The sequence below is a fragment of the Zymoseptoria tritici genome, chromosome 1 (genome assembly GCF_000219625.1).
Source record: "Zymoseptoria tritici IPO323 chromosome 1, whole genome shotgun sequence".
Taxonomy (NCBI): Eukaryota; Fungi; Ascomycota; class Dothideomycetes; order Mycosphaerellales; family Mycosphaerellaceae; genus Zymoseptoria; species Zymoseptoria tritici.
Window position 1 is genome coordinate 156,842 of NC_018218.1, and position 14,469 is coordinate 171,310.

Consider the following 14,469-nt stretch of genomic DNA (forward strand, 5'->3'; position numbering starts at 1 on the left):
CAGATATCGCCAACATCGCACCGCCCCTCAGAGCTTCGCACCACTACCCAACGCCTCCTCCCTCGAAATGACCGCCACCCTCCTCGGCCCTCCCTTCTGGAAATCCACCAACACACACTCCTCCCTCACCCCGCTCCTCTCCAGCCCCGCATTCTCCAACTCCGGTCCCGGCCGATTCAACCCCAACACCGCCCTCCCGTCCTCCCTCGGCTTCCCATCTCTCGGCGGCTGCACAATTGGACTAATACACTTCTCCGTCCACGGCGGACTCCCACTCTTCACAAACTCCACCAACGCCTTCCTCCGATTCTCCAACTCCTCCCTCGGAACCGCCTCTTTCGATATACTCGCATAATCCGTCGGCGCCTTGAGATCATCAAAGTGCTGTGCGATTTGATGGAGGAGGTAGAATTGCGGTGGGAAGAGGATGATTCGCCCTTCCTGTGCGAGTCGACACCATGCGCTCGCGGGGAGGAATCGTGCGGTTGTGTGTTCAAGCCCTCCATCGGTTGTGGGAACGGGGATCCGCACTTCCTCCTCTTCTTGCTCTTTCCCCTCTGCTCCCAGCGGAGTCGTAGATTGCGTCGGCAGGAAGTAGAGGTACATCTGCGTCGTAAACCGTTTCGGCACATTCGTCGGCGTCACCCATCGTGTAAAAGGCAACAACCCATCCAAATCCGCCCGTCCACCTTTCTGACTCAACCACTGCGTAAACGGCACCTGATTCCCATGCACCGCCTTCCTCCCTTCCTCCCTCTCCTCCTCCGGCACCTCAATTAGTCTCCCAAACCCATTATTCCTCGCGAGCAAGATCCCCGATTCTTCAAACGTCTCGCGGATCGCGGCCAGGCGGTAGACTTCGCTGTCGACGTGGCGGCCAGGATGGTCCGGGGGAGGGGCATCGCCGTCGTGGAAGGTGGAGACGTTGCCGCCGGGGAAGACGTGGGCGGAGGGGAAGGAGGAGGATTGGCGCACGCGTTGGAGGAGGAGGATTTGGTTGTTGGGGGAGATTACGAGGACGGAGGCGGAGGGGCGGGGGATGGAGGGGGGAGGGCGCTTTTTGGGGTTGGACGATTCGGAGTAGCCTTTTGTTGAGTAGCCGTTGGACATGGTTTGTTTTTGGAGGTCGGAGGTGAGCTGGGAGAGGGGGGTGGTTGTGGTGGAGAAGACGCGGAGGGAGGGTGGGAGGCGGAGAAGACGGTGGAGTTGATGTGTGAGGGAGGGTGTGGTGGTTGTGAGGATCGTTGACATTGACGGGACGAGTCGAGGAGAGGGAGGGAGGATGTTGACGATGGTCTCTCTGGTTGTTCGGTTCTCACTTTCACGGTCGGCCCGAGCGGGGCAGGGGGAAGCTGTTGTTCAGCCGAGGCGTTGAACTAGAAATATTCAAGGGCAGCGACGTCTGTTCTACCTCACTTCATGCTTCCATCCTTCCATCTCAACATCACAACTATCGTGACAATAGTAGATGACAACATGACCATGTTCATCAGCACATGGATTGATCAAAGCCCTGCCGAGCCGCGATGGAAGATCGTATGCGACAGCGAGAAGAATGAGAAGACGGCATTGCTCCAACGGTTCTGCCCAACGACAATTTCCTCAATCCGGATCCAAGAGATACGGGCCTGGAGTTGGTACCGTGAAGCCGCAGGACAATGGGTCTGGCTCGCGACGTAAGTGGTAAGGTGGCAAGTATAGCTCGACAGACCAGACGACCTTCGCCGTTGCTCCGCTGCGTTCAAGGTCTGAGCGAGGAAAAGGCCATCGTGGAAGCAATCTCAGGCTGAACTGGCGGAATCACGACATGTGAGCATGGTATTTGCCATTCGAGACCAGATGGTTGGAGACGGCGGCATGCGAGTACGGATATGCCAGGTCCTAAGGATTCCCGCAGCTCCAAGCCATGGACGAATGCAAAGAGCAGGCGCTTGCGCGAAGAGCCACCGTCGGCTCCGTCGTTGGTCGTGTGCCTGATCAAAGAAGTGTCCAAGACTGGTGCTGGAAGCTCATCGGCCCTGACCCTCCCGCTCTACGATGTTTGCTCCTGTGCGGTCCGGCTTACATATGCAGTCGAAAATGCACAGAAGACAGCATTCAAAGTCCGCAAACCAGCGGTCTGCAGGTAACCGTTCGCGAGAGCCTGTCCAGCTAATGTCTGTCTGCAACGCCCGCCGATCCGCGATACTCATGCAGCGCTGTCCTCTCCCTCTGCGCGTCAGCCTCCTGCAGTCTCGCGTTCCTGGAGCCAATACGTGCCCACGCGGTCGCATCGCCAGTGTCCGTCAACGATGCACGTCCAAACGCAACGCCCAAAGGACTCCCGCGAAGTGCAGTCGACGCGTCCCGCTGCGCGTCTCCCTCCCGCTTCTCCCCTCTCCGGCAGAACTTCCCCCTCCACCGGGAGAACTTCCATCAACTGACATAGGCCCCGCCAAATCCGTGATATTCATCAATCGCACGAATCACAAGATGTGAGCTTCTATCAGGCCTTGTAGCGCAATCGGTAGAGTGCTGGTTTCCGACGCCAGAGGCTCCGGGTTCGAATCCCGGCAAGGTCGATTCTTTCTTTTGATCGGGAGGTTATGTGCAACTTGTTTTTGCTTTCATGCTGTCTCTTTTTTGGATCCTGCTTCGTTCGTTCCTCTCTTTCGTTTTGGCTACTTTCCGATCCTATCGTTTTTAGGTGCGTGCTAGGCACATGTTGGAAGAGCAGAACCTGCGCGGAAGCACATGGACCTTCCACATCTTGCACTGTACAACGATGTGGCAATCATGAAGGCATCGACAACAGGCTCGATCTTCTATGCAGTGGTGTCTTTCGATCATTGCAATTTGCGTTCGGTCATTCAACATGGCAAACCTGCTAGTACATTCCCGTCGGCCCACTCAGCGGAGCACGACACAGCACCAAACACTCGACCCGTACGCATCTACAACCCTGGCTCACGATCTCAATGAGCAAGATGTTGACAGCTCTGGAGACACTCAATCTGTCGAAAGCGGGTGCGAGCTTTTCAGATATTTACCATCGCTAATATGCACCACTACAAGCGTCACCCCACTGCGCGCCAACGCCTGCCGCCTCTTAATGCCTCACGATGATGAATTCGCCGACCTCAAGCCTCGCCACGAATATTTTCGGGCCTTGAGCGCCATCGGGACATGACCTTGAGCCAGATAGCGGGAGTGCCTGAACTCCCACTGAAGGAATCCGGGACCTCCCATCTCCGCGCTGCTCTGCGCCGCGGCCACAGCTGCTTCTCTTCGTGCCAGAACTCCATGTGTCCTCTGCCCCTGAGGGAACTATACACCTCGCGTGCCAGCATCGCGCAATGAGGCTCAACCGGTCAACATGCGAACATGCATCAAAAACGAAGTGAAGGCATTCTTCACCGATCTAAATGACCTGATGCATGGCTCATTACTTGCGCTTCCAGCGGATGGCAAGCTGTCGACTATCTGTCTGTCGGCTCGAAGCCACAGTCGCCATACGCTCATGAGACACATCATCACAACACCAAAGCACGACCCGGCAGCGGGCCATGCGTATGTACCTCTGATGCTCAACGGGACCATTTCCATGAACAGGCGAGGAGATTGCGACGAGATCTTGGCGACGGTTGTGATATTCGACTGTGGCCTTGTCCACGTTCGGTGAGTGTTTTGCGCAGTGATTCCTCACTTCGAGCTCCTCCGCGGGCACGTATTCGCACTGCAAGTTCGACTGCAGATCCTAAAGAGGGTCGGGCACTGCTTGAACGCGCCCTTGGTCCTGCAACCGCACGTGTAATTGGGATATCCCTGTGTGCACATGTTCAGCGTAAGTGAGTGTAAAAAGCGGTTTTGTGATAGGAATGATTGATGTTGCGGTGTAGTCTTGGTTGTCCTTAACCTTGTCAACCTGTTTCTGCAGGATCTTGTATCATTCCATGCGATTCCCGTGCTCGGCCTTGAGCTTCTCAAGCCGCCCCATCCGTATCCTGATTCTCTACTTGGCACCCTGAAGCTCTTGCACATGAATGAAGGCCATGCCGGTAGCTTTCGATGGGTCCACGGAAGGAAATTCGATGCCTTCGGCGGCCTCTTCGAGAAGGTTCACGAAAGGAGATTCGGCGCGTTCGAACGCCTCGTCGAACAGGCTCACGAAGGGAGATTCGGCACTTGTGCCATTTCGAGGTTCGTCCTGTAAAGAGGTGCTGGTCGATGTGCCGTGCTTTGAAGAGTGAAAGTGAAGCGGCTGTTGCGTTCCCGCCACCGAGGCTGTTGCCTGGTACCTACTCCTCCTTGAATCGTGGAGACTCCACTGGGTGACGATGCGCCCACGATGATGGTGGTCATCAACTTACCCATACAGGTGAGGAAGGTATACCCTTCACGCCAGGCCAATGCAAGGCCAGACCGCACGGCTGTGCAGCGAACATCACCCAGGGACCTTGTAAAGTCTCACCTAGCAGAAGCTGATATACACCAGGTAAAGGTGAGTTGTGTGGATCTTGTCGACCTACTCCGAGCAGCCAGTTCAGGAGACTTCTCTTCGACTTTCGTTCGATACGGGCTCACAGCATTTTGCGACTATCCAGGAGCACCTGCTCAACTCGGCGAAGCTCCAGACGCAGGAGTTCAGCGGACTACCGCTTTGTTACAACTGCATAGTATACTCTGAACTTTTCTTGTTCGTTCAAGTGTTGAAAAGTGCCTTTTAAGAAGTCCGAGAAGTATTGCTAGATACTACATGGCGGTGAGATTGAGCGTTCCAGACTGAGATCCCTCGCACGAGGTTGCATAAAATCTCATGCAGCATCTTTTAGCTGTCGTCTGTTGGTCCTAGAGTCGGCTTCCTGGCCGCTCCTGGATGCTGTCCCGGCTGGGGTTGAACTTAATCCATCTCCACGGTTCGGCGTCGCTTGTGGAGGTCTGGAAAGGTGAGCGGATGCAGAGCGACGACTTCGCTTCTTCAGAACTACACACTCTCGATAGGGAGTCTGCCCGATGGAGGCCATGGACGTCGCTGGGTCAGGGGAGGGTCTCTCGAAGGACTTCGGTGCCGTGGAGAGACATTTTGGACGTGCTAGAACGGTCAACGTCGATAGCACTGTCCACCTCAACCTCGGCTTCTTGCTCCCGGTGCTGGTGCTTCACGAGTGTCTTCCTCTTTCCACGCTGCTTCTTTGCAGCCCTCTCGGTTTGTGAAGCCTTCCTCCGCTTCGATGGCTTCGATGCGACACTTCTTCTTGATGTGGGAATTGGGTCCTCCACTGGTGGTTTTGTTGCTGCTGCGAAGTTCTACCATCGTCGCGACAGTATCGTGGAGGTGTGAATGTGAAGGTGAGATGATGAAGTGTGAATGTTTGTTTCCATAAACCATGGATTTTTGAGGTGTGAAGCCGGACATCGGCCATGGAGGTGTCGCTCGCCGTGTTGGAGGTCCATACGATCAGGACTGTCTCTGGCAGGCGAAGTGTTGTGGAGGCTGTACGTAAGTGTGATACAGCGTTAATCATGCCTCATTGACGTGGGGTCAGCGTCGTATTGGCCGACGAGTACTCGCATGTTTGACGGTCGTTCATCGAGCAGCAGAACAAAGCGAAGCCGATTTCCCAGCAATTCAAGCTCTGAGACCTCGTCTCAACAAGATTGACTGTTCACATCGGCTCCAACCATCTCATCACGTTTGATGTAGCACACTGCTCGAAGAATCCCTCTTACGGACAAAGAGACCCTCGTCCATCCACACTGTCACATTCGACCTTTGTGCAACTTACCCCGACGGATAAAGACATGCGACATGTCGGGACCCGAGATTACCCAATGCTCAAGCACGACCTACGACAGGTTTGTGATGTGTTGCAGCGGAATTCCGCGAAAGGAATGAATGGTTGTGCAGGTACCCGTTGTGAGACATGCGTGCGGAAAGAAGCTCGCTTGTACGTCTTGAGGTGTGATGGACAAAGACTGCTGATCATCTGGGTGTTTGTCTTGGACGAATGCTTATTCCGAGCCCCTCTTTGAGAGAGGTATGTGCAAGAAGACGCGAGCAGGGAGTAGGAGGGTACAGGATACACGATCGTGTGGCGGTGGGCTTATCATACATGTTATCTCAGCAAGCACAGACTCATCTTCGCGAGGGCCTTGCATATTTAGCGTGAATTAAAGACCCCACAAGACCCAGGTAGACCCCGACTAATAAGACGACTAGATTTGATTAGTTAGGTTAAAGTCCTTCGCGAAGCGTCTAAGAGATTTTGGTTCTATGTTTAGTAAAGCGCGTTTAGGATTCCGACTATATATAAATCTACTTATTAACTATTATATAAACATCGCCTCTACTATCTCCGAACCGGGTGCAATCGTAAGCGCCAAAGCCGATTTATATATTGCCTACATTTTAACGGAGCGCCGTCGCTATATAACGGTCGATATATACCTTCGCGTCGAAAAGCGCGTTCGAGTAGCGCGTTTAGGATTTTAGCGTCTACGCTAGCGACGACGACGACGACGAAACCGCCCCTCGTTTCTTCTAATAACCTATCGCGCTACTTCGATTGCGCGGGTATACTAGCCTCGTAGAAAGAGATATCCGAAAAGAGTAAGACTCTAAATAAAATAACGCGTCTATCGATCTACTATTTCTACGTATCTAGTACTATACTAACTACCGCTTGTCGAGCGTAGAGTAGTTACTACTTATAGCGACGACGTGTCTCGTATCGCTATCGCGTATCCGGTCCTCGTACGTTCGTCCGTTATCGTAGTCGTAGTCCTCTATATCCGTATCTATAGGCGCGAATTACTATCGATTTCGCTAAAACCTAACTTAATCTAGTACACCCTAACTAACCCCGGTATACCTCGATATACCCCGAACTACCCTATATACTCGCTCTACGTTATCTTTCTTATAGTATAGTTAAACCCGGCCGACCCTAATATACCCCGAGCGACCCTAATATATCCTAAGCGACCCTATCTTATCCTAAGCGACCCTATCTTATCCCTTCCTACGGGAGTACTATTTAGTATTACCTTCTTATAGAGTTCTCTAGTGTTTACGGTCGATTATAGCTAAACCTAGCGACGCCCGATTAACCCTACTATACCCCGACTTAACCCTAATATACCCTAACTTAACCTTAATATACCCCGACTTAACCTTAATATACCCTAACTAAACCCGACTATTTAGAGTACGATGCTAGGTAGGCTAAAGATAGTCGATAGGCGGAAGAGGTTATATAGGCGGACCTAGAATCGGCGTATACTAGGGGTTAGCGCTAAGGGCGGCCGCGATGCGCGCACCGATAGAGTTCCTACTAATAGAGTTCCTACTAATAGAGTTCCTACTAATAGAGTTCCTACTAATAGAGTTCCTACTAATAGAGTTCCTACTACTAGTGCTTCTAGTAAGTAGACGAGGAACGCCGTATAGCCTACGGCTAGACCGTTCTATGTTCGCATCGATACTATTCCGACCTTAGCTATTAATAAGCTCTATAAGGTAGTAAAGGAGTATAAGGAGTACGTCTCCCTTTAAAAGATAGTGTTAAAGCTATGTCTTACGCGATTATTTAGCTTCCCTCCTCGAGAGGAGTAGACGCGTATACTTCGTCGGTTAATATACTATAAGGGGGATACGCTCTTAATCGCTCGCACTAGATTCGGTAAGAGCGTAATATTCTACGCCTTCTCCGTATTAACGCGTAAGGTTACTATTTAGATTATACTAATTAGTAAGCTCGGCGAAGAGTAGACGGCGGATATTATTCGTATTAGCGATAGTATAGCTAAGGCGGTGTTACTAACCTCGGAGGCAAAGAAGAAGCAATAAGGCTTACTTGCTCTTATTAGTAATAGGTAGTGTGCTAACGTACTACTCGGACTAGAGTAGGCGTCGTCTAAGGCGTTTAGGACATAGTTAAAGAAGCTATCCTCGTCTACGAGCACCTAGGTCCCTAGGATTAGTATAGTAGCTATCGACGAGTGCTATACTATTACGAGTTAGGGTAAGGAGTTCCGTAAGTCGTTTATATAGCTCGGCGAGCTACGTAAGCTATTAACTAAGGATGTCGTATAGTTTAGATACTCCGCTATACTTAGCGAGAAGGCCGAATAAACTGTCCTCCGGTCGTCTAGGTTTCGAGCTATCGGACGTAATATATACTAAACCGAGGTCGTACGAACGACGATCGACCGGCCGGACATTATAATCGTTCTACGGCTAATACTACGAGGGAAGCTCGGAGGCTTCGAACAACTAGGGGATTTCTTAGATTATATAGTTACTAACGGCTACGTAACGCTATACCGTATCCCGAAGACCGTTATCTTTATCGATAGCCTCGGAAGGATTACTAATAGTATCGAGTTCTTCTATAATACGTTAGTACGTATAACGCGCGATGCGCCGCCGGCGGATCGATATATTAGTAGTCCTAGTGTTAGCTACGATATCCTAAGGATCGTCCGATCGTTTACGGCCGATACGCCGCCTTTTAATAAGGAGGTTACGTATAGCGACTTTAAGAACGAGGGCTCTACCGCTCGTATAGTCTTCGCGACTACCTCTCTCGGTATAGGGGTTAATATACCTAACGTAGAGAGGGTAGTAGTCTAGCGCTTCCCGATCGGTATAGATCTCGGTAATATATAGTAGCGGCTCGGTAGAGGCGGCCGTAGTAAAGGGCGTACTAGTATCGGGTATCTCTTCCTTCCGTATTAGGCGTTTAGTAGTTAAGGCTAGTATCGTTATAGTAATAAGCCGCTGTTTAAGGATAGGGTTATAAATAAGTAGGGGAAGGGGAAGGGGAAGGGGAAGACGAAGCGTAAGCGAGGGAGTCGTAACTAGTTAGCGGTCGATCGTAGACAGAGTCGCCTAAGCTAGGTATACGTTATCGATAGCTCTAGCTCCGAGTCTAAATCTACGTAAACCCCGGGTTAGTATAGTTAAACCCTATATAACTCGTAATACCCCGGGCTAAGTATATATACCCCGACTAATGTTAGGCCTATAGAACTAGTACTACTATTCTAGTCGAAGACGGATATAGCGCAACGCCGGGCCTTACCTATCGAGTAGAGGGATTTATGCGACGCTTTATACTATCGTAAGGTGTTCCTCTTATTCCTAGGCGAACATCGACTCCCCGTTAGTACTACTAGGGTTCCCGTCGATAAGGGTAGGTACTATAGTATATATAATCCGGACTAATTCCCGGTTAGTCCGTTTACCCTCTATACTCTACCGGAAGCGCTAGTATGTCCTCGTAAGCATATACGTATATAGTTCGTACTATAGGCAATCGAGACGTAGGCCCGAGAGAAAATTAAGTCCGAGTACTAATAAGCTAACTATCGAATAACCCTACCTATTAATGCGTAGATGTCTACTAAGTTATGTTAGGGGCTCGCGTATACCTTCGTTAATAATAAGCGGTGTAATAGTATAGACGACCTCCTATCGAAAATGCCGGCTATTCGACTACAGCGCCGGTAGACCCCCGAGACGGGTAGAGATCTTATATAGTCGATATTAGGCATTATCTTAACTAGCTTAGACCTATACCGGGACTACGCGGTTGCTAAAAGGAATCGTATAATAGAGTCGAAGTCGCGGTCGTAAGAGTTAGCGTTAGAATCCGGTTCGGTAGACGAATTATTACTACCGTCGGCTTAATAGATCGAGCGTATTAATTCGAGGGATAATATACTTACTACGCGTATTAAATTAAAGAATATAGCCGATCGTATAGATGTAGGCAGACCTCTCGTAGCTCTAGTAACACCCGCTACGAACGTCTATTATTCTTTCGCTACGTAGGTATCCGTTAAAGACTCCTTCGTCGCTACCTCGACGGTTAGCGCGGAGGGCGTAGAGAGTATAGCGACATCCTTCGAGAGAGACTTCTTACCTAACACCCTTCGTCTATTAAACGACGGATATTCGTAGTCGGCCGCTGCCTTAATTAACTCGTCGCCGCCCTTAGAGGGTGTATAGGGCGATCGTCTATCGTCGCCTTTATATAGAGAGGATTTTATATTATCTTCGCTAACTTAGCGTTAGTTCGTCGGGGCCTATACGATGCTACTACTACGACGAGTTATACCGCCGTATACGGACGTTAGCGGAAGACGCGGTATATTACCTTACGTAACCTCGTCGCTATAGCGTAATCCCCGACCTATACTATCGCCGCTTACGCGCTATCGGTATATAGATCCGAGGAATCTCTTACTGTCCGACGATAAATTACTACCCTCTAGGTAATATACGTGCCCCTTCGTACCGGAATTCGACGTCGATTTAATATACCCCGTAATAACTACCGATTCTACCGTAGAACCCGCGAGAAAACGGAGTATCCCTATATACCCCGCCTTACCCCGCTACTAAATATAGTCCTCCGCCGCCCCTAGTAGTTAATTTCTACGAAATACGCCGGCCTCTACTACTCTTAGTACTAGATTTTAGTAAAATACGCTGTCCTCTACCGCCCCTAGCGCTCGGTTTCTATAAAGTACGCCTGCCTCTACTACCCCTAGCACTAAATTTTAGTAAAATACGCTGTCCTCTACCGCCCCTAGCCCTCGGTTTTCTTAAAGTACGCCGCCCTCTACCGCCCCTAGCACTTATAACTAGCAAAATACGCTATTAAATAGCTGTCCTACGCTAAATCCGCTACAAAATGCGTGTCCCGGCAGCCGGATTTTGCGATATACGCTACTAAATAGCTGTCCTACGCTAGATCCGCTATAAAATGCGTGTCCCGATAGCTAGATTCTACGATATACGCTACTAAATAGCTGCCCTACGCTAGATCCGCTATAAAATATAGCTCCCGGTGCTCGCCTAGTATAAGGAGCTAGTAGAAATAGCCGTCCTACGCTAAATCCTTACTAAAATATAGCGCCTAGTGCGATCCCGGTACGAAAAGTCGGTAGAAATAGCTATCCTACGCTAAATCCTTACTAAAATATAGCGCCTAGTACGATCCCGGTACGAAAAGTCGGTAGAAATAGCTGTCCTACGCTAAATCCGCTACTAAATATGCCTCCTAGTGCGATCCCGGTGCGAAAAGTCGGTAGAAATAATAGCTATACGCTAAATCCGCTACTAAATATACCTCCTAGTACGATCCCGGTACGAAAAGTCGGTAGACATAACAGCTATACGCCAAATCCGCTATAGAATACGGCTCCTAGTACTGTCTAGGCGACACCGTTACGTAGAGGAAGCCGAATCGACGCCGGAACTCTAGCTTCTCGGCTAAGTCGAAAGCGTATACGATATTCTATAATACTAGACGTAGTTCGGACGCCTCTATAGCCGGTTAACGGGAATATTAGACGGATTACGTAGTCGGGGACGTCTACTAGAGGTCGCGAGCGGAAGTAGATAGCGAAAGCCGCCGAGTTATAGGAGGTTCGCGGTGCTAAAGGAGGTCGAGCTAATAAGGTATAGTTAGTTAGCAATGCCCTAATGCGGACACTCTAGTTTAATCTGCTCTACTCTAGTACACCCCGTAAGAATCCGGCTAGTTATATTTACTTCTAACCTTACTAGCTCCGTCTTAGCGGCATCGTTTATACTACTATAGCTACTTACCGAATTATTATATCTCTTTTAGACCCTATCTACTTTTCCTTTAGATTCTGTTCGTTCTTCCCTTAGATCCTACTTATATTCGTATTGTTACCGGATTTATATGTCGTAGGCGCTATATTTAGTAATTGTCCGGCCCTTTCTTATAATAGGAGTCCTTAGATGTTTACTTTACTTCCTTACTACGTGTTTTAGGCATCCTTTGTCGTATTGTCGAGCCCTACGAGCTATTACTAAATGCGTTATACGCATAACGATAATGCACCCCGTTATAGGACAATATAAACGAATATACCCTAGCTAACCCTATAAGAGACGGCCGAACAGACTGCACCTTCACGCGGTGGCCGTCGTAAGTACCTTCCTTGGAAGGGAAACTAAGACAGTCCGGAAGAAACCTCCTCGAAAACCTCTCGAATCCGCCCGAAATCCTTCTCGAAATCCGCCTCGAAACACGAGCTACAACAGAACAACAGCACGATTCGAACGAATAGCCCTCTACGCTACGAACGAGAACGAGAAGAAGAAAGAAGCAGTCCACTCTGCCCTATACGCGCACCTCCTCGAAATCCGAATCGAAATCGCATGTCCCTTCTCTAGAGACTTCGTCGCCCTCGAAGGAAGCATACATGCACTTTAAAGAGCTAGAACTCGGTGGAATCTACAACTCTACGATCAACCTGCGTAGCTATATGCGCTAGAAGGCGGCATATAGTTCTACAAAGGCATATTGAGGACAAGAGAAGGCAGCGAGTTAGACAGCTGCTTCTTGCGCTGCATCTCTTTCGAATTCGCAGCGTGTGTGCGAAGCGGAAGGATCCGCTAAAAATTCTGCAAAAGCTTGGCGCGAAAATTCTGCAGCCTTAGGCTGCAACACTCGTTTGATTTCCTTTGTCTCGCATTTGTTTAAAGTCCTTTAGCATTGCCTTAGGCACGGGGTCTCCCCTAAGGTCAAAGAATACCGAAAAATCTGATTGTAACTAGATCTACTGCTTTGCCTTTATAGCAAAGCCGTCCTACATAGTCTTGGACTCCGAAAGGACGTAAATGGAACAAACAAACAAACAAACAATAACCCTATAAGAAAATACAAAACCCCTTCTACCTCGTCTTAATTTTCTCTTCTTCTTTAGTAATAATAACAACTTCGACTTCGATAACTTTATAGTATAGTAGCCTTCCTCTCTCGTTTTCTTTCTTCTTTCTTCCTTCTTCTTTCTCCTTTACGCTCGCTATATCCGCTATATCGCGCGTCCCTTAGATTATCGCTCTCGGTAACCTAGCTTACGGTAGCTAGGTCTCTTCTTATCGATAGGTACTCGCTTATAATGCTCGCGCGCGCGTCCGTATAGCCTAGCGCATCGCTAACCTCCGTCCGCAACGTCTACTTTAGCTAATTGTCTAACTCCCCTTACCCGCTGCCCTTATTAACCCCGTCGTCGCCGTACCGGCTACGCCGGTCCTCCCTCTTCCCGTAGCTTTCCCTTTTACGCTCCCTGTCCCCGTCTACGGTAGCGACGAAAAAGAAGAAGAAGAAGTCTAGGCTACGTATATTAGCGATTATCCGCGTATATAGGCTATTTACTAACGGATAAACAGCCCTTTCTTTTACGACACCGCCGTAGATAGCGATAGTGCTTCCGAGGCGGTAGCGGCCCCTATAGTAACCGCTATAGATAACGAGGGTAATATAGTTATAACTAAGTATACGCATCTTTACTTCTCGTAGCGTTCGATATACTAACTCTAAGATAGCATCGAAGAAGATAGCATTCTCCCTCCCCCCTCGCCGGCTCCTTCCTCGCCTACTAGCTCTCTCGTTATCGAAGATAATAACATTCTCTCCCCCCCCTCGCCGGCTCCTTCCTCGCCTACTAGCTCTCCCGTAGCTCCTCCCTCTGTCCGCTACGCCTCCGTAGTATCTAATGTTATAGGCCTGTCCGATCCGACGTAAGTTATTACCTACACCTTAATATAGTTGCTATACTAATAGGATTTAGTCCCTTCGACGACGAGCTTCCGAATAGCTACGTCTAACCTTACCCTAGCCGCCCTAATATTAATAATCCGATTACGGACCTATCTACGCGCGTAATATATAGAACTCGTCCGAGCGACTTCGCCGGCTACCGCCCTCCGCTACCTCTATAGCGGAGCCCTTCGGTCGGATTAGATAGTAGCTACTAGCCGTTACCGGTAAGCGAGCCCGACGACGATAATTAGTAAGTATTAACACTTACGCCTTATCCGCTTATTTACTAACTACTTTAGACCTCGCCGCTCGCTAACCCCTTCGCCGCCTCGCCGGTCTCTACCTCCTCCGCCTCGCTAACCTTCGCTATATATACTAATTATACTACCGCCCGGCGTAGAAGCTCCGGCTATAATATTCGCCGGTAAGCCGGCTACGCTACTACGACCGAACGACGACGGCGACGATAGTAACAGTAGTAATAGCGGACTAGAGATAATACGTAGTACGTATAAAGTAAGTAGATTTAAGCGCTTTAAATAGAAATTTACGATCGCGGGTAAGGAGAAGTCGGAGTATATAAGTTAGGTTAAGGGCAAGTAGTAGTCGAATGTCGCTACCGATAAGGAGAAGGGTAAGGGCAAGTAGAACGCTAGTAATACGGTCTCGTATATTAGCCGCATTATAGAGACTAATCTCGGCGAGTAGAAGACTAGTAATAAGCGCTACGGGCGCTATATTAAGGACAATTTAGAATGCTAGGTATATAGCGAGGATAGGAAGAAGTAGATCTAGCGTGCCGGTAAGACGTATGCTCGCTGTCGCTATTACTAAGGTAGTAGAGCTTGCTCGTTTAGTAAGTATAGTCCGAGAAAGAAGGGTAGGCGCTCGCTACTAG

At 49.5% G+C, this 14,469-nt stretch overlaps 2 protein-coding genes across 2 annotated transcripts; both read right to left on the bottom strand.

Moving 5' to 3' along the window:
- Window positions 1-69: 69 nt before the first annotated feature.
- On the bottom strand, window positions 70-1,047 carry MYCGRDRAFT_26212 (uncharacterized protein; the record flags this gene model as incomplete). The annotated part of the gene is made up of 1 exon (XM_003857753.1): window positions 70-1,047. A coding segment is annotated over one exon (978 nt), but the record flags the coding sequence as incomplete, so codon positions are not given.
- Window positions 1,048-3,991: 2,944 nt separating this feature from the next.
- Window positions 3,992-5,790, bottom strand: MYCGRDRAFT_88603 (uncharacterized protein; the record flags this gene model as incomplete). Its single annotated transcript, XM_003857752.1, has 4 exons — window positions 3,992-4,186; window positions 4,350-4,450; window positions 5,291-5,473; window positions 5,766-5,790. The coding sequence occupies 4 exons, from the start codon at window positions 5,788-5,790 to the stop codon at window positions 3,992-3,994; spliced, it is 504 nt and encodes a 167-aa protein (XP_003857800.1).
- Between the last annotated feature and the right edge of the window lie 8,679 nt (window positions 5,791-14,469).